General features: G+C 43.4%; 2 protein-coding genes across 2 annotated transcripts; both read right to left on the reverse strand.

Annotated features, from left to right (window-relative positions):
- Positions 1–6,582: 6,582 nt before the first annotated feature.
- Positions 6,583–10,921, reverse strand: LRIT2 (leucine rich repeat, Ig-like and transmembrane domains 2; the record flags this gene model as incomplete). Its single annotated transcript, XM_080926912.1, has 3 exons — positions 6,583–7,340; positions 9,735–10,516; positions 10,812–10,921. 3 exons carry the CDS (start codon positions 10,919–10,921, stop codon positions 6,583–6,585), a joined length of 1,650 nt encoding a protein of 549 aa, XP_080783038.1.
- A 5,419-nt stretch (positions 10,922–16,340) lies between these two features.
- LRIT1 (leucine rich repeat, Ig-like and transmembrane domains 1) lies at positions 16,341–23,692 on the reverse strand (the record flags this gene model as incomplete). Its single annotated transcript, XM_080926064.1, has 4 exons — positions 16,341–17,317; positions 18,664–18,969; positions 21,215–21,681; positions 23,571–23,692. 4 exons carry the CDS (start codon positions 23,690–23,692, stop codon positions 16,341–16,343), a joined length of 1,872 nt encoding a protein of 623 aa, XP_080782190.1.
- Positions 23,693–24,094: the final 402 nt, after the last annotated feature.

Here is a 24,094-nt window from a genome sequence, read left to right on the forward strand (position 1 = left end):
GGAAAACTAGATATGTATTCTCTGTGAAGCCCTCTAGAATTCCACAGTTACTGATGTGGTCAGATTGTGGGATCATGTGGTTTTCTTGATGTCCACCCCCACTCCAGGCCGTGTTTGAAGGTGTTACACAGACGTGTGGACATTCAGAGTCCTCGTCTGGAGGTCTGTAGTCACTGGCCCACACAGTATTGAGGGACAGGCTAAACCTGCTAAAGTCCAGCCCAGAAAGTGCTGAGCTGGATCATGTTTGCCACCACAGAGAGTTCAGCATTCTATAATACGCAGGCTGTTAACCTCTTCTGTAAATGGTAAATAAACTCTATCATTCAAAGGATAAGCTGACCTCCTGGTCCTTTTGTATTTGTGTGCATTGATTTGTGGAGATCGATATCCTTGACTCACAACTCATTCAGTGGGTGATGCTGCTCCTGACCTCCATTCTGACACTCAGGGATTTTGCATCGTTTTGTCTAAATTGTCTGCCTACATCTCAATTACCACACCTTTGCAGACCTTGTTGGTTCTGGACTTAAATTCTGCTTTTCCCCCCAATCAAGAAGAGTCCAGTTAGGATTTCTTGAAGAAAGAAATAAATCTGTAGCAGGGACTAATGACTCTTAAGGGAGCCCATCAGGGACAGGTTTCGTAAGGCTCTGTGTGAGTATGACAGCCAGGAAAGCGGTTCATCTTTGCCAATGGGGAGTGAAGACCTCTGGACTAGAAGTTCCACTCAGTACTATGGTCCTTAGAAGGAGAGTGTGGCTTTATGGTCAAACTCAGGAACTTGACCCAAGAGGAGCCACTCTGGGAACTGACCCGTGGAAGGGGAAAGGGTCTAGTAGCCAACGTGAGCCTACTGGGAGAAAGGAGGATAGACTAAACAATAAGATCAGTAAATGTGGTCAGTACTGGAGGAGACCCCATCAGTGGGGTGAGGCTTGCCAAGTCTAACAGTGTTAGGACAAGGCAGGCTGAAGGACAGCCTACTCCAGAATGCTGAGATAGGCCCACACCTACAGTTAGCTTGATGTTATGTTTCCGAGTAGGTAGAAAGCAGGAAGGTGGGAATGGTTTCCCCTTTCTAAAGCCTATGATTGGAGCATTAACCCTATGCCCAATCAGTATGAGTGAGTCTAAGTGATCTGAAGCCATTTTTTCTTCCCTGTGAGCTTGGACTTACCTGTATGTGTGTGTTCTTATGTGCATATGCATGTACAACAGGGATGGGGTGGTACCTATGCACCTGAGAAGGTCAGTGGTCAATATTAGATCTCTCTTTCAATTACTATCCACCTTGCATATTGAAATAGGGTCTCTTGCTTTGATCTGAAGTTTGCCCATTTTACTAGACTAGTTGGCCGGTAAGCTCTATGATCAGCCTATCTGCAACTTCCTGAGATTACAAGCATGCTCCGTAATGCCAGCCTGATTTTTAAAATGTGGTTCTGGAGGTCAAAGTCAGGTCTTCATGCTTGCATAGCAAACACTTTACTGACGGAGCTATTTCCCCCAGCCCTCTGGCTCAGGCTTTCTAATTTTATGAACTAAGAAGGTGTTTTCACACTTTGACAGTGTTGTAACTTGAACTCAGGCTTTACTACTTATGTGTGACTTTGTACAAGTGACCGAGGTTGTCTGGGTCTCACTTTTCTCATCAGTACAGGGTGCAAACGTGTATTGCTCTGAGAACAGCAAGAGCTAATATATGCCAACACCTAATGTCTGCTTTGTAGCTACTCAGTTGCTATTCTTAGTTGTATAGGATACATTTGAGGTTGCTTTGCTGTAGCCCATATACCAAAGCACATGTCCCGGAGGAAAGGATTGTTGTGTTCAGTCTTCTGCATGGATGGTACTCAAGCAAGGGTTAAGGGCACCTGGAAAGACTTCGAAGAAAGCAGGTAGACACTGTATCGTCCATCTGAAACATGCAGCCTGTGCTTTGGCATTCTCTTCACTCTAAGCAAACACTGAAAAGTTGTCACCAAGAGAATAAGTGGGACATTGTCCTGCAGTTGCTCTCCCTCAGAGCTAAGCTGGCAAGTGTGTCAAAAGGTGTGGATGACATTACCGTTCTTGTTCCTCAAGACCTCTAAGGATTCTGTCTATATAGACAAAGGTGCTTTGCTCTTGTTGTTGTATTGTTGAGACAGGATCTTGCTGTGTTAATCAAAGTAGTCTTGAACTCATGGAATCTAATAATCCTGTCTCAACTTTTCAAGTAGTTGAGACTATAGATTGTCACAATGGAAGCTTTGAGAGAATCTAGCTAACCTGTCACAGATGCAGGAATCAGTTGGCAAGCAATTACTCTTCTGATGGTTATCAAAACTCCAGTTGTGGACAAATGGGCTGAGATAAGAGAGAAGGTGCTACCCAAGGACTAAGGCTATCCACCAGGTATATGGACACATGGAGTTCCCTTTCGAAGGGTCAGAAGTAACTAAGGGATGGGATGTTGGAGATGCTTGCATGCCTTTATGAAACTGTACTAATGGACCTTTTTGGCTGAAGGAGGTTTAATCACTGTCATTATGCATTAATGTGTTCAGTCACCCTTGTGCTCATGCATGTTTAGAGTCTGTCATCTATGCCAGACTGTTCTCAGGCTCCAACAAGACAGAGAAGAAAGACAAAATATCCTCCAAATTTCCGGAACTAAAAGATGACTTTCTCCTAAAAATTACTTGAAAATTACATGGTCTGGCTTACTGACCAGGGCTACCCAGGAAAGTGACTTGATGCCATAGCACCTACCCTAAGAGTTGCTCGCTCAGCTTGCTTTTGCCACTTTCAAAACTTAACTTCTCGGGTTATTAATCAGATTGTTGTATAAGTTAGCCAAAGTCTTTAGATCAAGACAACGGATGGGAGGTCTCTAGAGTGTCTCGTGATGGGCATTTTTAGTAGCCCAGACTCTGTTCTTCGTTTGAATGTTTCAATACACCTTTGTTCCACAGTTAATCTTCCTTCTCCAAGTTTGCTATTCAAATCAGAAATTCAGATGACACTTCTAAGGGTTTGTTGTTTGTTTGTTTGTGTTTTGGGTTTGTTTTTTTTTTTTTTTTTTTTTTTGAGGTTCTGATTCCCACACAGGTGTATTCACTAACATCACTTCTACACTGGTGGTGGGGGAGGAGGGAATCAATTTCCTTTGTGAGACTCACTGCACCTATTTATTGGCAAAAATATTTCTGCAAGTCTAGAATGATACAAGTGAGCATAAGAAGTTAGTCAACTTAACTACGGGGTGCTGGCAATAAACTCTGAACATCCCACAAGACTGAGCTGAACCCAGGCTCCCTTGGAATCTGAACAGACATAGGAGCATAGGATTGCCCCTTGAATACTGTGACCATCTAGTTATGGACCTCAGAGATAGATCGGCTATTGCTCAGTACCACTTCAAGTACAGAAATGAACTGGACTATAGCAATATAAATTTGAACACAGTGATTTTCCTCTCTCGTCTCAGGGTATGTTCAGGGTATTTGTAAACTCAGCAGAATTAACTTGACCTCGTGTCTACTGCAGAGCTCACTGTATTCATCCCCTCCTCATCCTTTGGCTTCCTAGTCCTTGCCTAATCAGTTCTTCATAACTTAGTGTTCTTTTTGATTCAAAAATCTGAAAGAAAATCTTCATGCCATGAGTCTTTTTTCTTCTGCAAGGACACCTGTTTATACCCTTGTTTAAATATAAATGTTCCCTTATGCTTTTGAAATAAATTTCCTTTTGTAAAAAAAAATAAAAAAAAATAATTACACGGTCTGAAACTTGGTCTACATCTCAGTGTTATTTTGCATGTGTGAGATTTTATCCCTAGACCTTGGATTTTATCCCCAACACACAAATACATACACATACACACACTTATATGACGTGGCCGATTGAATGAGAATGGCCCCCATAAGCTCATGAATTTGCATGTTTAGTCTACAGTTGGTGAACTGTTTAGGAAGGGTTAGGAGGTATAGTCTTGTTGAAGAAAGTGTATCACTGGGTGTGGGCTTGAAGTTTTCAAAAGTCCATGCCAGGCCCAGTCTCCTCGCCACCCCCCCCCCTTGTCTCTCATTTTCTCTCAGTCTGATGCCTATAGATCAGGATGTAAAGCTTAAAGGTACAGTTATAATATCATGCCTGTCTGTCTCCCACCATGATAATAGACTAACCCTATGAAGCTGTGAGCAGCGGTGGTTTAAATGTTTTCTTCTATAAGTTGGCATGGTCATGGTGTCTCTTCACAGCAATAGAACAGTAACTAAGACACATGGTCCAAATTCTAAATTGTTTTGAGCACAACATGTCCCAAATATGCCAATGAGATGTGAGGCTCTGAGAATCCTTTAAACAAGAATTAAGCAAAAGAAGTGAAGATCAGCATAGATGTCATGATATCCCACATGCAGATGCTTCTGGACTTACAATGAGATTACAGCCCCAATAAAACTGTCGGGTGTTGACAAATATACTAAAAGTTCTAAGCTAAAGCTGTTTTTAATACTTTACTTAACTAAGCACAGCAACTAAACAACCTTAGCCACACACAATACTGTGATCTCGGCTGTTTCTTTTGCAGTCATTGTCTGGAATCCTAGCACATCTAGGGAGAATCCCTGTGTATGTCATTAACTAAGGAGGGAAAAAAAAGACAACATCCAGATTCAGTTTTTTCTGTACTAGACGTGTATTGCTTTTGTACAAATATAATGTTGAAAACCGTTAACCACAACCACAAGCCTATGAACATGTATAATGTGAATTTTTGAGGCTTTCCAAGGGTAACTCAACAGTCTTTTAAAAATACCCTATTTCAAGAAGTCCTACCTAGACCACATTTTTTATCCTCAAATTTCTAAGTCCATACAGGCAGCTGGACACAGCTCATCAACATGCTCCTGACTCTCACTCCTAGGCTTTCTCCTTTTCCATGGCCCTTCCTTCTTTCTGTCTTTCTCTCCCAAGCCATCTTCAAGGTTACATCTTCTCTCACCTTTATGCTAGCCCTGGACCCCTTTGTGATGACTGCATCCTCCACACCTTACATACCGACTTTGTTACTCCTACAGATGGAATCATAAACAATCAACAGTAGCATGATTTTCCCTCTTTCCAGACATTTGCTTTAAAAAAAATGTACCAGTGAACATTTCCCATTAACAGGTTCTTACTACATTGTGTGTGTTGTCATGCATATATTTAAGTATATCTATAAAACTATAGGTTTTTAGGGAATAGCAATAATCTTGAGGTTATATAATTTTAAATTTCTTCTGTGAAACAGTAAAGTATTCCAGATAAACTAGTCAGAAGCTTGGACTTAGCTTTAAAGTACAATCTATCTATCTATCTATCTATCTATCTATCTATCTATCTATCTATCTATCCATCTATCTACTTATTATCTATCTACCCATCATTTATCATCTATCTATTATCTATGTATATCATACACACACACACACACACACACACACACACACACACACACACACACACTAAGACTAGAAAAATGTTAAAACTTATTTGTGTTATCAGAAAGGAAGGATTGTAATTTTATTCTACTCTTGATACAATAGTGTCATAATTAGATTTCCACTGAAACACCATGACTGAAAAGGAAGCTGGAGAGTAAAGGGTTTATTTGGATTACACTTCTGTATCACAATACATGGTTTAAGGAAGCCAGGACAGGAACTCAAATAGGGAAGGAACCTTGAGCCAGGAGCTGATGCAGAGGCCAGGGAGGGGTGCTGCAAAATGGTTTACTCACTCTACTTTCTTATAGATCCCAGAACCACTCACAATGGGCTGGGCTACCTCCCAATCAATTACTAATTTAAAAAATGTTCTACAGCCCCAATCTTATGAAGGCATTTTTGGTTGAAGTTTCCTCAACTTGACATAAAACTCTCCAGCACAAATAGGGGATTTCCATTTTAAAAGGTTTAATTCTTCTTCCTCAAAAAAAAAAAAAAAAAAAAAAAAAAGATAAGAACCTAAGGAAATGAAGGGTGATTGATTTCAACATGAGTGTTGCCATCCATTTTTAAAATGTTATTTCAACTGCCATTGATTCTCAATACACCCACATGGGCACAGTGGCTAGAGTAACACCAGTCTCTGGCTCTTTGTAAAGCAATGGGATCCTTCCTCTGTAGACCAGTGCCTGCCACTGGCTGGTTAAGTGATGGGCAAATCATCGACCTTGCTGAGACCAAGCTTCTTTACCTACAACGAGGAATTTCCTGCTTTCCTTTGCAGGACAATACATAGGAGTTGTTCTGTGTAAACCCTATAGGGATGTGTATATACAAGAGTAACATTTATTAAATTCTAGCCACTATCAGGCATAATTGAATTATCAGTTTAATAAGTCAGAGCTCCATTGCCTTTAGTTTTATGAAGATAAATATGGTGTCTCCTTTCTTATGTCTGAACTCTCTTCACTGAGTACCTTAATTAGAACACAGTGTCTGCTCAAGAAATACTTGTTTGCTAAATGGTTGAAACCAAATTGTGCTGTCATGAAAAGTTGGATTCAGGAACTGGAGGTCTATTCCATGCCATGGTGGGTTGGTGTTAACTGATACCCTCCTTTTCTATCTCCTCATCCTCTTCCATGACTCTGTGACTCTCACTATCCTCGTAGACAGCTGAAGGATCTTTGAAAGAGCTATCCTTGCACTGTGGCACTGCTTGTGGGCATCTTAGGGTTTTCCTGTGAAGAGGGCAACAGTGAAAACACCACTCATTGCAGTTGTATGGACCTTGGGATGCCCAGACATAAGCACCCACAGGTAGTGCCAGGAGCACAGCACACAAGACCACAGTGACATGCAAGAGGTGCTCTCGGCCCTCCAGTCCACCGCTGTCTTTGCCTGTTACAAAGACCACACACTGTCCCTGGCCTGGAGGCTGATTCCTCAGGCTGAGGCATGCTTTATATTTTGTAGCAGGGAGGAGGTCATCCACAGCATATGTGTTGACTCCAGGGCCTATGTGGACCACCTTCTTTCCCAGAGCTTCATCAGATGCAATATAGAGGGTGAACCATTGTTCCTTGGGGGGGTTGGTCACTGTGAGCCACTCTAGCAAGATGCCATGCACTGTCTGCTTGACCACCCGTAAGTCAACATAGGCACTGCCCTCTGAAGAGGTGGAAAGGGAATGTAGTCCAGGTGTGGCCTTTGCAGGCTGGACATAGAGTGAGATGACAAAGGAGCTTCGTCCGATGGAGTTGAAGGCCACGCAGGTATAATTACCGCCGTCTACTGGCTGAGCCACTGGGATGACAAGCTGGGATAGGATGATCCCTTCTGCAATTGGTGAGGCCAACACTGGGTGAAAAGAAGAACAAAAAAGGTGTGCATGTCTTTGATAGACAGCTGGAAAGTTCTAGCAATGCCTAGGTTTCTAGGTCTTGTGTTGAAAGGATGGTTATTACTTATTAAGTATGCTCTTGTGTCAGGGGTTATCTTTCTTGAAACGCTATAGACTAAACATTTAATTTGCTAGAAGATACTGAGGGTTGGAGCAGCTGAATAACTTATACATGCTTGTTCAGAGGCAGCAATTATGGGGAGCCCATTCTTCTATCTAAGGAGACCACATTTTTTTTTAGTATTAGTTGTGCCCACTTTGGCCTTACTGAGTCTGATACCACAACTTAAGGAGATTTTTCAAAAGGGTGTGATTAAGAGGTATTGTGAGCTCCAAAGGAGCTCTTACCTCATAGTTCCTCAGAACCTTGAAATCCAATGCCAGGGCTCCCACTCCTTTAAAATATACCATACTGGGCAAAATACTTAAAGTTCTCCTAGCCTCAATTTTCTTGTCAAGAAAATTAGGTAACATGCACTCTACAAGTTTTATAGAAAAGTGTCAGTAAGCCTTACCTGTCATTATTTCTAGATATAACACAGTATCAAGAATGATTATAATGGGGTTGGCAAGATATCTGAGCAGTTAAGGTTACTGGCCACTCTTTCGGATGACCCTGTTTTGACTTCCAGCACCCACATGGTAGCACTCCAGCTTCAAGGAATCCAATACACTTTTTTGGCCACTGAAGGCACTAAGCATGGATGTGGTGCACATATCTGATGAAGGTAAAACACTCATTGAGCAGGCTAGTTTTATGTCAACATGACACAGCTAGAGTCATTGGAGAGAAGGGAGCCTCAAGTAAGAACATATTTTCATAAGATCGGACTCTAGGCAAACATATAGCACATTATCTTAATTAGTGATTGGTGAGGGCTGGAGCCACCGCTAGGGTGGTTGTCCTGGTTTCTTTAAGGAAGCAGACTCAGCGAGCTCTGTGGACCCGTCCATATTCCTCCATCTATCAGCTTCTGCCTTGAGGTTTCTTCCCTAACTTCATTCAATGATGTCAGTACAGTGATGAGGAAGCATAAGCCAAATGAACCCTTTCCTCTTTAAGGTGTTTGATCATGGTGTTTTATCACAGCCACACTGTGTAAAATACCATATGCATAAAATATATAAATAAAACATTTTTGAAAATAGTGATGACAGACCATCGCTAGACACTGTCCTTCCCTCCCTTCCTTTTCCCCTCTCTCCCTCCTTACCTCCCTCCCTCCTGCTCCCCTCTTCCTCCTCGTTCTCTTTTTCTTTTCTTGTTTTTATTGGAGACAGCCCTAGCTGTCCTGTATCTCACTCTGTAGATCAATCTAGCCTCACACTCAGAGATCTGCCTGCCTCTGCCTCCCAAGTGTGGGCATTAAAGATGTTTGCCACCATTCCCCATCTAATTACTTGATTTTAAGAGAAAACCGTCCTTCTCTGCTGTTAGCATTTAACATGTCACCAATACAGTAATATCAAAAAATGAAAAAAGTAAAAAATTCAACCAGCTGTGCATCTTTTAAAACCTCCTAGAGGCTCACCATCATCTATGAAAACTGGTTTGGTTGAATCCCCCAGATTTTACTCCATTTCAGCTGTTTTAGACAGAGGAAGAGTTAAGACACTACAAATGTCCTTCCAGCTCCATCATGGTCCTGGGAGACCTTGCACAGCTTTGGAAAATGGTAAAACCTACTCCTCCCCCCCCCAAAAAAAAAATCATGTCCCAGTTCTGGGTTTCCGGAGGTCATTTAATCTCTCTAAGCCCTATTATAATTTTGAGCTAATATTGTCTAGTTAACACTTTAATAGGAAGTAAATATTCAGTTGATATGTGGGAATTACCGTCCTTATCTTATGGGAATAACTCAATGACAACACAGCAGAAATACATATGCAATATTGTTGGCCCTCCATTCACTGAGTTCAAATCGCCGGAGCAGGACCTTATAAATCGTATTTCAATAAGCATCCCATTGAATTCTGGCGAGGCAAGAATTCTGGGAGATAACACTTGCTAGAATAAGTTCTAGCCAGAAAATTTGGGACTCTAAAATGGTGTGCTCTTTTCATCTAGAAGGTTCTCAAACACTATATTTGTAATTAACATTTATACACTGTGAGAGATCATAAAATCCAGTAAATCTATTTATATATGAGATTACATGTACCCACTTTAAACAGTGCTGCTAGCAGAATGCTACCTTGGACTCTTCTCTAGGGAGTTAATGCATATATGAGCCAATCTTACCTGCACCCATTCTTTATGACAGGCACAGTTTACACCTCTGTATTGAGACAGAGCCCTAACAGATCTCTACACTGCCCTCAAACATATACAGAGAGTACATGTGGCTTACCATCAAATTCTCTCCACGTGCTCAGGGGATACTTCCATGCAACGGTTGGTGAGGGACTACCTTGTGCCAAACATTGCAGGGTCACATTCTTTCCTACCTGGATAGTGACATTGGCACCAGGAGATGAGATATTTGGCTTCATACAAACTCCGAGCTCAGTCTCATGTAAAAGCTGCCCTGCCTTAGAGACAGGACCCTGGCATATCAGGTAAGAATTCACCAGGATGAAAGGGGGACCAATGGACTTGACAAACTGAACAAGCCCCCTTAAACGGCAGTCACATAGCCAGGGATTATTGTGCAGCGACAATACCATGTTGGAGAGAATCTCAGCTCCACAAGCAAGCTGCTGCCGTTTCTGATAGGCTGGCCAGTTCAAGAAGACACCCTTGGACACAACTGTCAGCCTATTGGAAGATATGTCAAGGTAAGTCAGGTTGGCTAGGAACTGAAGAGCCAGTTCAGGGAGGGCATCAATCCTGTTGCGTTTGAGATCCAAAACCCGCAAAAGAGGGGTGGCGCGGAACGCTGTCCACGGTACTGAACGGAGTTTGTTCCCCTCCAGTCTCAGCTCTCTCAGCTCTGGCAGGTCCTCCAGGGCGCCTAGATGGATCACAGTGACATTGTTAAAGTTGAGCCAAAGGTATTCCAAAGTGCTCATGTTGGCAAAACCCCCCTGTGGAAGTTCAAATAAAGGTGAGTTTTCAATTCTCACTTGCTTGAGTTCTTCGGGAAAGTTGTCTGGAATCTTTCCCAAAGACGTAGACATGCACTGAAGGCTCCTGCATAAGAAAGCAGAAAAACTTTAATAAGCATCAAAGGACCTGTAAGTGATATTTGGTGGATCCTGTCATTAGACATGGGGATTAAATAAAAATAATAAATTTAAAATAAAAGAGATTGCTTTTGGTAAAAATGTTCTGCTTGATAAACTCCAGAACCAACCAAGATGAATTCCATGGAGATTTAGCCGATTTCCCACAAATTCTAAGCCTGTGTCACTCCATATCATTTTTAAAGAAAATTTCCTCCACCCCCACATCAATCACCCTGTGGAATTCTGTCAGCACATCACACCTGCCAAAACTCTCCTCTGAGCAGGTGCACTCTGGCAAACAGTATGGCAGTGCTGCTTGTATAACCCAAGAGATCAGAACTTGCAAGAAACAGTAAAAAACAAAAGCCATATTTATCTGTATCCAATACCTTATGTGGTTTGGGTTGGTATGGTCTCAGCTTCTGAGTAGCAAATCCTATTATTGGTAATCCATAAAGATGTAGGTCAGCACAGCAGCACTAAAGCTCTGAATGCCCCGAGGTCTGTTACAGCCCAGCTCCCAGATTCAGGAAAAGCCCGTGTCAAGAAGTTGTGTCTCATAACTAAAGTGAGAAAGTTGTGGCTCTTGAGGTTGGAAAGAGAAATTTCCATCAAACATCAAGCTCTATTTTGCTCTCAGCTTCTTACAAAGAAGCCAGGGAAACAATCAGGTGTCGTAATCCTGAGTACCATAGCTCAGGATTTGACCAGAATGCATCTAATACTTCACAGTTCACAAAGGAATCCTGGAAACCCAATTTCCAATTATTTTCTTGAAGTGAATGCAGATGATGAGCAACAAAGCAACTCTGTGATTGTTTTTCTTGTTTGCTGTCTGCTAGCATGGTGGGTGATGTGTTTATTCTACGGTGTTAAGACAGATGCTTCTGCAGTTCATATCACTGGAATCAGAAGCATCAGGGTGTCCTTCCAACATGGAAGTTTAAAAACATAAAGGCAAAGCTTTGGGGTCCAGGGCAAAAAGCTTAATGGTATGTCTTTTCCTTGATTTTTCTAAAACACTGCAGCACACCACAAGGAGCAAGTGTCAGTCTTGTAAATGGCATCTGTGACAAGATAGTTCTCTATCACTCTTCACAAATTCACTGTAAGTCATGTTTGCTGGGCATAACAGTGGGGAGAAAAGAAATGCTATAGATACTTCCTCATTTAGTCTTCTTTGTGCCTCTGCTTCTGAGTCTGCCTGTTTGGGAAATATCTTCTAAGCTGTGAGCCTCTGTGTCTCCTCTGCAGAACAAGAATTATCAGCAAACATCTCACAGCTTGTACAGGAAATGTTTAGATTAATTAAAACAAAGTACCCAGGACAGTGGGTCCCCCATAATTCATCCTCTCTAGTGACAGCCTCTTTCTTACTAAATGAGGGCATATCAAGAAAACGCCAAAATCCTATGAGTTCTTGTAAAATTCATGATATACATTATACCCCACAAAAGGCTTCAGTGAAAAGAAATCCGCTTAGTAGCTAACCAACAAGGCAGAAATGGGTCACCAGCTAAGCTGCTTACATCCCAGGATCCCCACTCATACCAGATGCATTTTTCTGGCATTCCTAAGAAATCTAACTAGACATTTGGATAGATCTTTGCAGTTACTTTCAAGCTAAAAAAATTCAAATGAGGAGTGTGCTGTGGCGTGCACAAAGTCTGTGTGAGATGAGGAGGTATGCGGCTGGCATTATCTTTCAAATGACAAGAAGGTGACACTCAGCTGCACGGAGATCTTGCACAAAGCAATATCTTTCCCAAAGCAGCACACGTGCAGGGTTGGGCTGGCGGAGACATCAGTTTCTGGCCAGTTTGTCCATAAAGAATTAGCACCGAGAGAAGTTTGCTCCAGAACCCTTTGCCAAGTATCCCACAGCATAGACATATTTCATGGGACCCGATAATTCAGTGAATGGCTATTTGAAAGCACAAGTAAATTCCTTTCTTTCCTCTTACACCTAAACATGACAGCCCAGAATAGACAATCTTCTTCCTTTCCCATAATATCTTCTCCGTCTACTCCGTTCTACTTAGTATAAATTCAGATCTACTCACTTTCCTAGATGTTATAGCTTGCCTGTATCTAGATTGATATGGATAAATATATCTACATACCTATATCTAGATAAATACATGTACATATATACATGTATATATAAATGTACATATATTCATATCTAGATGGATATAAATAGATATATACACTAGGAAATAAATATAAATTCACTCACTAAGTTTGGTTCTTCTAGAGAACTTACTTGGTTAGTGTTGTTAGTGTTAACCAAATATAATTTTAAGAATCACAAGACTCTGAAATCAAAAGAGAGATAGGATCTGAAGATATTTCATCTTTATCTCCCCTCCTGAATGAGACCTTTAGGAATTCAAACTGTAGCATTCTCTCAAGACATAATTATTGGAGAAGAATTATTATGTGTTTATGGCATGAAGATAAATTACTGCTGGGAGACAGTTCCTGTTTTATCTGAATACACTCTCAATGAAAGAATATCATATCCAGTTGAAAAGTGCCACTTACTCTCCCAAATACGTCAGTCTGAGACAGCTTAGAGCAAACAGAGAACTGGGCATGCTACTAGGTAGAAGACAAATATCCTCCATTTTCTCTAGATAAAGTCTTTTCCCTTCTGTCCTTTGCCAACAATCTCTGAGATATTCCCTTGACCACTCACGCTGTGTGCTATGCCAGTGATAGAAATGCAGACCACATTTCAAAGCCCCCTGAAATATTCAAGGTATATGACCCAATTTTTACTATTGAGATATTAGAAATCATGATATTTGAAAAAAAACCCTTCATGATTCTCTAGTTGTGTTGTTTTTTCCTTACTAACTGTTGATATTGCAGATGGTGGAGTTTCTCATAGCCTAGGTCTTTGAGTACTTGAAACAGACCCAACCTTCCCTCCATCTTTCCACTCTCAATGAGCAGACTGGTTGAACAAGGATGAGCTATGATGTGCTAAGCCACTGAAATGTGAAAGCAGCTGCCAAACCATAAGCCGGACCTGCCTTTCCTACAAGGCCATAGAAAGCAAACAAAATATAGTGCTTGGAAATTGATGACTATATTAAGTAGATTTAGCTCTATCCCTCTGAACAAGCTCATTTATTCCCTTGATTAAGAGCCTAGTATGACAGCTTATATCCACTTTCCAGCACATAACTTGGTTTTGTCTGTTTGTATTCTGCAGCCTGGAAAGGCAACTGAAAATAAATCAGTTTGGACATACTATCTGTGTAGGCAGGATGAATACTATCATGCTGTAGTCTGAAAAATATATGATGTAGACGCTATAAAACCATGTAAACTGATTTACATTGGTTGGCAACTCCTAAACTAGCCACCCAGGGGCAGTGGAGCACAGGATCACCATAGCCTAAATGGCAGCTGGCATTCAGTACAGAAAGACCAGGAATTTTTTTCTAGGGTATTCAAATAACATTTACTTTTCAGTGGATGAGTCACACTAAAAGATTAGCGTGTAAACCAGATACCGTTTATTTATTCATTTGTCAGAGAAGTTTTAGTAACATAAATACCCCATGAGAGCACTCCTGAATGACTCTTCCCTACAAGAGAAAACTCAGGGGAGACAGAAAACATGAAGGATAGTTGATACATGGCCATTAATATGCAGTGATCACCCATACCCTGAAGGCAGCCCTCCTAGACTGCTGGAAATTTTGATCCCATCCCTATTTTTTCCTCTTTCTCCTCCTCTGTCTCTCAGTCACTGTTGGGTATACTATTTTTATTTTTTGCTTTCAAGTCCCTGGGTTTTCATACACAAAGTGCAATAAAGCTAATTGGATGCTGCTTCCAGTTTGGTGTCTGTTTTTGTAAACATCTTATTGGATCGCATCCATGCCCATTAATTCACCTGTAGTGTATATTGCTTTTGTTCATTCCATTAGCAATGCCAGTGATTGCAAAACTTATTATCTAGCTTTGTTTACCAAAAACAATGTTGATCCCTGATGCAGACAAGGCCATTACTGTCCAACCAAATTGCTTTTCTTGCTAATGGTTATGACCCATAAGTGTAACCTTCATGGAAGTGACAGAAAATTATCAAGTTTGGTGACTCTAATGTTCATATACATGTGTGTTCTTGTGGTTCTGAATCCAGGTTTCGGTGGCTGCAAGAAAATTCATTTTTCATAGTGAGCTTTCTGAGGACTACACTTCAAAGATCAATAATGAGTAAAGACACAGCATCCAAAAAGTTGTCAAAGACATGGACTCCAAAAGACAAACAATTTCTCCCTTCTATACATATACTCCTAAGTTTCCTCATCTGTAAAATCAAATATCCCAACCTCCAAAATGAGCTGTTAGGGGCATGATGTGAGACCTTTTAGAAATAGGAATGGGATCTATATCTAGTCAGCATTCACGTAATATCAATTATCTTGTGCGGTACTAGTTAAATAATTTCCTTGGCTCACTTCTGACTGTAGAAGTCCACAGTCATTACCAAAGGACATGGTACCCATCTCCTCTGTAGACAAGTAGTAAAGGGAGTTTTCAGCAGAAACATTCACTCTGTGCACAAGCATCTCAGCAGTTTCTGCCTTAGGCAAAACTCAGCAAGAATTCTCTTCCTAATAGCCTGCTGGGTGAGCAGAAAATCTCCTAGATACTCTCCCAAACCAAACAAATTTCAGAAAACATTGCAAAGTCTCCTCCACAGAGATGGGCTGGGTGTGAGACAAGACTGACTGTGCTGGTGCCCTCTATTGTAGAAGCCTCTTGGCTCTCTCCAGTCTGGCACATGGAGAACAGAAGAGCGGTTGTCTTTAGAATTTATTGCAAATAAATTCTCCAAGAATGTCTCCAAGATTATCTCCAAGAACTCCAAAGGATAAATGTTAGAATTTACTGGGGGAAGGGGACACTTGTGGATGAGGTAGGTGTGTATGTGTGTGTGTGTGTTCAAAAACATGGCAAATGTATAAAGAAATTGTGTGTATGTGTACACGAGCTGGCATAGATGCAACATGCCATGATGTAATGGTCTAGAGCATGGTAAGGACTTTTCAGGAGAACCAACTGTCCGACTGCCTGGTCCAAAGCTGGAGCTCCCAGAGGCAGTATTATAGCAGGCCATGTAGTAAATTTGTTTCAAAAATGTTTTGTCTCCCGTCATCATCTTCAGAGGATTAGTGTCTCTTTTTGCCTTGTTAATGTTGCCTTTGGCCATGAGACTGTCTTTGGCAGGTACCATATGGACATGAGCAGTCGCAATGTGTCGGACTCACACGCAGACATTCAGAGGCATTGCATGCTTTTCTCTTCCCTCTATGTCATATGAGAAAACGCTGGCCCAGGTAGCCATTGTTGCTCTCTACCTCTGGGCCCCAATAGAAAACACATAGCAGAGCCATGCCAGTCAACCTACAGACACACAGTGTAAAAATACATATCCAAATGTGGCATACCAGGGTTTTTGCTTTTGTTTGTTAGAGGGCAGAAACTGACTGATACAGGCAAAATACCTGACACCTGTTTCTTCTCCAGGAAAGTAGAGAGAAATGATGCCTGCTGTGAATGGTTTTATGAAAGTTAAGTGAGGAGATACCTATGAATGCTTACTGGCACCCAGTAGGTGCTTAAAACACTGTGTTAACTATTGTTGACGTAAAGGTACAAGTAGCCCAGTACCCAAACAATCAAGGGGACTGAGCACTCAGTAAGGTGTGAAGGTAAGTGTATGAGTATGAAGGGGGGGAGGGGCGGCAGGTGTTAGTGCTGACTCAGCAGAAGTACTCATTAATGCGTCTGCCTCCCCTGACACCCAAGACCTGGGAGTCCAGGCTGGAGCGCGCAGAGAGAAGCCTGTCGGCTTCACTGAGGCTGCTCCTGGACAGCTCCTCTGAGCCGTCCTCACTGTGGCCCAGTCTTTCCAAGTTAACATAGGCCCCAGATGCCTCCGCAGAGTCCCCAGCCCGGCACTTGTGGCAGCGTCTTCGGAGAGCCCCGCAGCAAACCAGCAGAGTCGGAGGCAGCGCAATGATGGCAGCCACGCTGATCACCACCATGTTGATGAGTCGCTGGGTGCCCTCCGCATCTACCACCTCGTCCGTAGAGAAGATGACACACTGTTCCTTCGTAGGCACCAGGCCCCGCACACAGACACATGCCACGTACTTGGTCTTTGGAGCAAGCCCCTCGAGAGTAACACTAGTCTTCCCAGGCTCCACGGTCATCTTCCGCATGTCTTGCTGCCCAAAGACTGCATAAAGGACACTGAAAGCAGTTGTGTTCCCAGCTTGAGGGGCTTTCCACACCAAGGACACACTGTGGTAAGTATCTCCTACCACCTTGAGAGACCTGACCATCCGTGCCTCCTGGTGTTCTGATGACTCTCTGGAGAACTCCCCTGGGGCATCCATCTGGAAGCTCTGGAGAGTCAGCTCCTCTTTTATGCTGGGCAGTGAGGGTTTAGTAGCCAGGGCCACAGGCTCGGGAATATGAGGAACGTGCCTGGCCACCAGCTTGTTGTTGTAAGCAGCAGCTTCTGCCCCTTCCCCTGTCCTTGCCCACAGGACCCCTGGAATCCCACTATATTCTGTAGAGGTCTGTGGCTCAGTGACAATCAAAGAGATAAGAGTTTCAGAAGCTCCCAGAAAGTTCTTGGCTTGGCAAATGTAGTCCCCAGAGTCAAAGAGGGACACAACAGGCAGATCCAGCAAAGTCCAACTTGAGCCGTCACTGGAGACCTCCTGGTGAACTAGGGAGAGAAAATGCATATGGAGGAATGAGTGTGTTGTCCTCACAGGCTCTTTTCCGAGGCCAAGGTTACAGTGCCTGGTCTACAAGGTAGTGAATACCAGTCATCCCAAGAAAATTATGGCATGCACCAAATATCAAGTCCTTCAAGCCCACCTCACTCAAGGTTAAACTGCCTAAGAATAAATTGCCTTCTAAATCTAAGGTACCCATAGTTTATTATTCAGGCCCTAGAGAGTTGCAAAGTTCAGGGAGGCAGGCAAGTGTGTTGGGGGTAGTTACATGAGTATAAGGCAGAGGATAATCTGGAAATGCTGTACCCACCCCTGCATAACCCCGTGGACATGTCTATTAAGTTCCTTCACCTTTGTGTTTTTACACAGTAAAGCCTTTTGCACTGCTTTGTAAACTAGTCCAAACCCCCTATTCTAGGGTAACAGTTGTCAGTCTTGTTGAGGGAGCCAGAAGAAAGCTGAGTGTGGTACTAGATTTTGCCAGTTAGGTGCAAGAAATTATTTGTTTTCAACTTATCATCTGCATGTATACAACTATGATTCTTGTCCCCACTGCTGCTGTAACAGAGATAAGCCCTCTCCGCCCACACAACTCAGCCAGAGTAGACATTTCACACACACTATGAAGCCATAGCCAGACGGACTGGGACCCCAGCTTCTTCATATGAGCTGTGTAATAGGGGGAAAACAATTATCTCTCAGCACTTTTTGTTTTCATGAACAAATTAATCTGGTGGCCTTCTACAATTTTGTTTTATTTTTGGCTAAGGCTTGGGGTGGTTCCAAGAGCAAGTCCCATGTAGTTCAGTCTACTAACCCCTAATGTAGCTAAGCTTGCCCTTGAACTTCTAATCTTCCTGCCTCCCAAATACTAAGGTTATAAACTCAACCTTACCTCCTTTTTAAAGTTAACAACATAATGGACATACTTTACTTAACATAAGATTGGACCCATATGGCAATTCCATCACTAATTATTCCCGATGATTCTGGATTACTATTTTTAAAAAAAAAAACTTGCTAAAATATTAAGTAAACTAGGAGTTGTTCTCTCCCTAAAAGTCAACGTTGTATTGCTCCCAACATGGGCTCTGAGTTTCTGATAATAACATGGCTAATACGCTGTAACAGGATGGATAAAGAGCCATTGATATAATAATCGATGTTCAGCACATGAGCACATTCTCTCCAATTATATTCATACAGATGAGAGCCCAGCCTGGATTATACCAGTTTCTTCTAATAAATGCTGGCCATTCTCCATTTGGGAAGCTGACGCAGCTGTATTGATCCAGCACTCAGCACAGAAGTCTTAGTCTTGTTTCTCACGCACCTGTGCCATTGAGTGGTTGTCCATTGGCTCTCCTCCAGCTCATCTCAGGTCCCGGGATTCCAGTTGCTCCACAACGTAGCAATACTGTGCTACCCAAAGGGGATATGATGCTGGTCACTCCTGGGCGGAGCTCTGGGCTCTGACACTTTCTTAGCTCCAGCTGACTAAAGGCCACTCCAGCCAAGTTTCGTGGACTGGCACACCTCAGCCTAGCCTCGATGAAGATCAAGTTAGAAGCCCAGCCATCTAGGAGATGAACCAGATCATAGAGCCGACAGTCACACACCCAGGGGTTGTCCTGAAGCCCTGTGGAAGTAAGAATAAGCAAGAAGTTAACCCTAGATCTTCAAACCAGCTCCATTTCTCCTTTGGGAAGATGAGGTGGTTTTTCCACTCAGAGTCAGCAGAACTGACCTCCAATCACAGCTCCTTGCCTTTCCAAATAGATGACCTGAAACTTGTTTTTCATTCTCCTGGACGGCACTGGTTCTCTTCACTGTTCCTTTCTTCATTTATTTAAAGTACTCACAGAATCAAGGATGACAAGTTACTCAAAGATACTCAACTGGCTTGGTGACTAAAGCCATCTGGATGTGCATGAGGACCAGAGTTGGATTTCCCAATAAAAGCCATGGTAGAAGGCTGTATTCCCTGCACTACAAAGGCAAAGACAGGAAATTTCTAGGGCACATTGTTGTAGTTAGCTTAGCTGGACCAATGAGCTGTGCATTCAGTGGGAGACCCTGCCTTGATAATCAAAATGGAGATTGTAGAAGACAACCGACATCAACTTCGGGTTTCTATGTACATGCATGTGTACCTGCACACACATGTGCCCATAACCGTGTAAGCATACAAATCCACATACTACATACACATAAATATGCAGAGCAGCCTTGCTTAGTGACCACAGGAATATCTCACATGCAAGTGGTGAAGACTGAAGCTTATGCCAGCCCTTTTAGACACAATCAAATTGATTGTAAACTTTGAACATATGTACCATCTTATCTGGAAAACCCGCTTCATACCTTCTATACTTCAGCGACATTTGCACATATATACTAAGAATACGTGGCAGACAAGAGGTCAAGGATACCACAAAAAAAAAAAAAAAAAAAAAAAAAAAAAAAAAAAAAAAAAAAAAAAAACCCAGAGAATACACTAGCCTGGCCCTGAAGGAGCTCACAGAGACTGACCCTCCAACCAGGGAACCTACATAGGACTGACCTCTGTACATGTATGTTACAATTGTGTAGCTTGGTGTTCTTGTGGGATTCCTAACAGTGGGAGCAGAGGCTGACTGTCTCAGGTGCCTATCTTTGGGAACCCACCTCCAACAGTGTTGGCTTGTTAAACCTTAATAGAAGAGGATGTCCCTAGTCCGACTGCAACACAATATGCCATGGCTGGTTGATGTTCATGGGAGCCCTGCAGTTTTCCGAAGAGAAACGGAGGAGAGGTGGATGAAGGGTACAGAGGGGAGGTGGGGAAGGGACTGAGAAGAGGGGGGAACTGTGATCAGGATGTAAAAACTTAACTAATTAATTAAAAAACATACACAGCTGAGAATAGTTTTTGTGGCACCAAAGGTGTCACTGAATCAGTGGAAACAATTTAAAGGCCTTGGGGTGGGTGGCTGCTTTACTGTGAAATATTTAATACATGAACTTGCCTCATTTGCAGTTACTTAGAAAGACCTCACAGATGTGTTGTTTGGATGATGAGAAATTCGATGCCAATTAATACGTACAATAGGCTTTTCAAAAAGTTAACGCCCGGGGCTGGTGATGACTTTCTGTTTAAGGGCACTTCCACGGATATGGCCCCCACGTGGAGGTCCATAGCCCCCTGTATCTCCAGGTACAGGGGACACCGCGCCCTCTTCTGGCTTGTGAGGGCACCAGACACATGTGGTACGCAAACACATAAAACACTGTGCGGAGCCTCTCTTCTTTGTGTGTGTAAGTATATATTTGTGTGCACAGGTAAATCTCTTGTAAAAGATAAGGAAGTTGTAAGTAAATGTGATAATCAGTTGCTGTCCCTCCCCCCCAGGAGAAGAGATTAGGGTAGGAAAAGGCACAAAGGAATCATTAGCCTCTTTGTCTTGTTTTGAACGGCTTTTCCAGCCCTTTCCAGCTACGCTATGCCTGTCAGCCCTAAGAGCAAGCAGGTGCCCTGAGCAACAGAGGCTTGCCTGTTTATTTGGTAAAACTTTGGTGTTTTAGAGCAAGAAGGGATAGAAGAGAAAAGGGGTCTGGCTGATAAATTTTACTAACTCATTCCATCTTTAGGTGGGAAACTGAGTTTAACAGGGCCGTACACTGGGTGTGTGACTGGAGAACCTCTTGAGTTTCAGTTTTCTTATTTCTAATGCTGAAATATGAATTCTCGGTTTTTCTTGAGCGATTAAACCTATGATTAATGTCAGCATGAGTCCATCTTCCCCCAGGTGTAGAAGATGAACATGATTCAGTAGCTTCGATAGTTGCCCAAGACCACAAGATGCACCTGAATGGCTCCGGATGAAGGATGCTACCTTGATTACCTAAGACAAGCCTGACAAGATGTCCGGAAAGAAAGGACCGGGTCTTCAGGTTTGCCCACGTGTCCAGCAGCTCCTCCGGAAGCCTCATCAGCTGGTTGTTGGAGAGGTCCAGGAAAGTAAGGTTCTCCAGGAAGTGTGCAGCCTCAGGCGGCAAGGTCGAGAGGCGATTGGCCTGCAGGTCCAGGAGCTGTAGCTGTGGAGTGTCCCTGAGCGCAGCCCAGGGGAAAGTGACCAGGCGGTTCCCAGGCAGCCGCAGCTCTCGTAGGCGTCGCAGACCCCTGAGCATGAGGGCACTAAGCTCACTGAGAGCGTTGTAGGGTAGCCACAGCTGCTCTAGGCGGCTGAGAGGCCTGAAGGTGTCTCCTGGCACCCGGCGGATGGCGGTTCGCTCTAGGCGCAGCTTGCAGGTGTCTGGAGGAATCGAAGCTGGGGGCAGAGTCAAGTCAGGGTCGCTGCACACCACTGTCCTGGACACAGAAATGGGGAATGTTTGAGCAAAGATCCCTTCCTTATGAGTTCCCAGATCTGCCTGTTAACACAGAAACCAATTGCAGTGTCTCATAGGTGGTGCTCACGTAAATGTTTCCAAGCTTGGGAGCTTGGAAAGAGAGCGCACCCCAGAACAAAGCCACAGTGCCTGTCCACTGCTGTTGATAATCTAGCCAAGCAAGAGAGACCCTAATACAGGGTAGGATGCTAGCAAGGAAGAAGGTTTGGGTACAGGTAAAGGAAGGAAACTGGTAGGGAAATTGTTCCTAAACAGGGGTAGGGGGTGGTCAAGAAAGAATATAAAGGGTTGTAAGAGGCTAAAATCAACTGGGCACTAAGAGAAAGGAGGGAACATCTATTTAGATGCAGGTGTTGCTCCTGCCAGCCACCACCCAATACACACATCTGCAACTGTAATTCCCAGAGGAGCACATGTTATGTACAGAATTTGAATGTGAACCAGAAAGTGTTAGGATGGCACTCTGCAAGCTTAGAGCTGAGGAAGGCATCTTACATACAAAAGGAGCTTTGATCTCAGTGTACAGTCCATGTCTGTGGTAACTAGAGACCTTGGGCTTGCCCACAGCCTCTAGTGGCCTCACTGCCCTCCAAGGATACCCTATACAGATGATTGATTTTCCTGTTTCCCCACGAATGGCAGAATTTCCAGAGTCTTAAAATTAGATCTGTGGATTCTGGCACTGGTTCCATCACCAATGGCATGTGACTTCAAGGCATTTGCTCTCTGAGGATAGTGTCACCTTTGTGACCAGGGTGACAAAAAGCAATCATACCACGCTGTCCTTAGTCATCGGTCATTTTCTAGGCTGATGAAGTGCCAGCCTGTCTAACTTAGTGAGAAATTTACTTTCCATATGATTTAAATCATCAAACATGTCAAAGACACAATGCTTTCTTTTCTCTAGAATATACAAGTTTTTTTTTTTAAATGGGATTTCTGTTTCCTTTTCAGCCACCACCATCCTCAATCAACCCGGCACTGCCAGGATCATGTGAAAAAGGTAGTTCCAATAATATTATTTCCATGATCAGAAAACATCAGTGGTTCTCCAGGATTCACTCAAGACAAAGAAAAAAGGATGATGGATTCCAGAAGGTTGGAAAATTGGTAGGAAAATCCCTGAGTGGGAGACTGGGGTTAGAAAATAAGTTTCCCACTGACTAAGCCAGAGAAGGTTAAAAAAAAAAAAGGTGCCTTAAAGCTCACTGGCAAAAGGAAGAAGATGAGCTGCTTGAGAAAAGCAATGGCCACCAACTACAGTGGCTTTGGCTTCAAAAGTCCATGAGGAGGAGAAGAAAGCAGGAGGGAAAAATCAAGGACTGGGCTGAGGGAGGTAGCAGGGGAAGTCCATGGAATATAGGGGCAGGTATCCCACCATGAGCTAGGAGGCAAAAATCACCCGAATGTGACTGTGTGTCTTGTGGAGGTCAGACATGAGCATGTGAGATGCCTGAGAAAGAAGGGGCAGGGAGGTACAAAGATGAAAATGGAAGAAAGCAAACAGAGCAAAAATATAGAGATAAGAAAGAAACCTCTGGACCATGGAGGGGGTCCTCTCCCTAGCAGAAATATGAAGGTGGGCTCAGGAAGAACATCTGGAGCCTGGCTAGTTCATGTCTCATATCCTCCTGGGCAGAATAAACTCCCTATGTACCAAGGATGACCCCAAACGGACAGCTTTCTCTCCATCTCAGATTTCAAGGGTCCCAAATCTAGCATGTCAGGGGGGTGGAGCAGGAGATTTGTAAGTGGACAGTTGCTGGGCATCCAACCCTTCCCAACCCTGCCTAGCTGATGAACCTAAGAAGGCTTGGTGACCCACTCCCACATCTGCTGGCGCCATACCTGGCCTTGCTGCCGTCACTCAGGATGTGCAGGCTGCAGCTGCATTGAGAGGGACAGAAGCTCCAGGCCTGGTGAGGTCCCCCAAGTGTGAGGAGCCAGAGCATGCCCAGGGCTACCCACATGACTTCTGGCTCCTCTTGGGCCCAGGCAGGTGCCTGACCCAGGAGTGCTCTGTCCTGCTTGTCCAGTAAGTCCAACGGCTACCCAGTTGCTCATCACTCTGCAACCCCCATCCAAGCCACAGGATAAACACAGGCTGGGGATTAGAGAGGGAGCCCCAGCCCCAGCCCTCAGCAGCTTATTGCTGCCTGAATCACCCCGTCTTGAGGGAGGGAGAGAATCTCTCTATAGCAACAATCCCAGGCCAGAAGAAGCTGGGGCACAGTGAGAAAAGGCAAATGGGCAGGTACCCAGAGGCAAGTGACTAGTGACTGGCCGAATAAGCTGTCTGCTTGCAAAGAACTCCATTTCAACCAGAATAAATCTGTGTGTTTGAGGTGCTAGGCTTGGGGGAAAAAATGGAA

This window comes from Micromys minutus, assembly GCF_963924665.1.
Source record: "Micromys minutus genome assembly, chromosome: 12".
Taxonomy (NCBI): domain Eukaryota; kingdom Metazoa; phylum Chordata; class Mammalia; order Rodentia; family Muridae; genus Micromys; species Micromys minutus.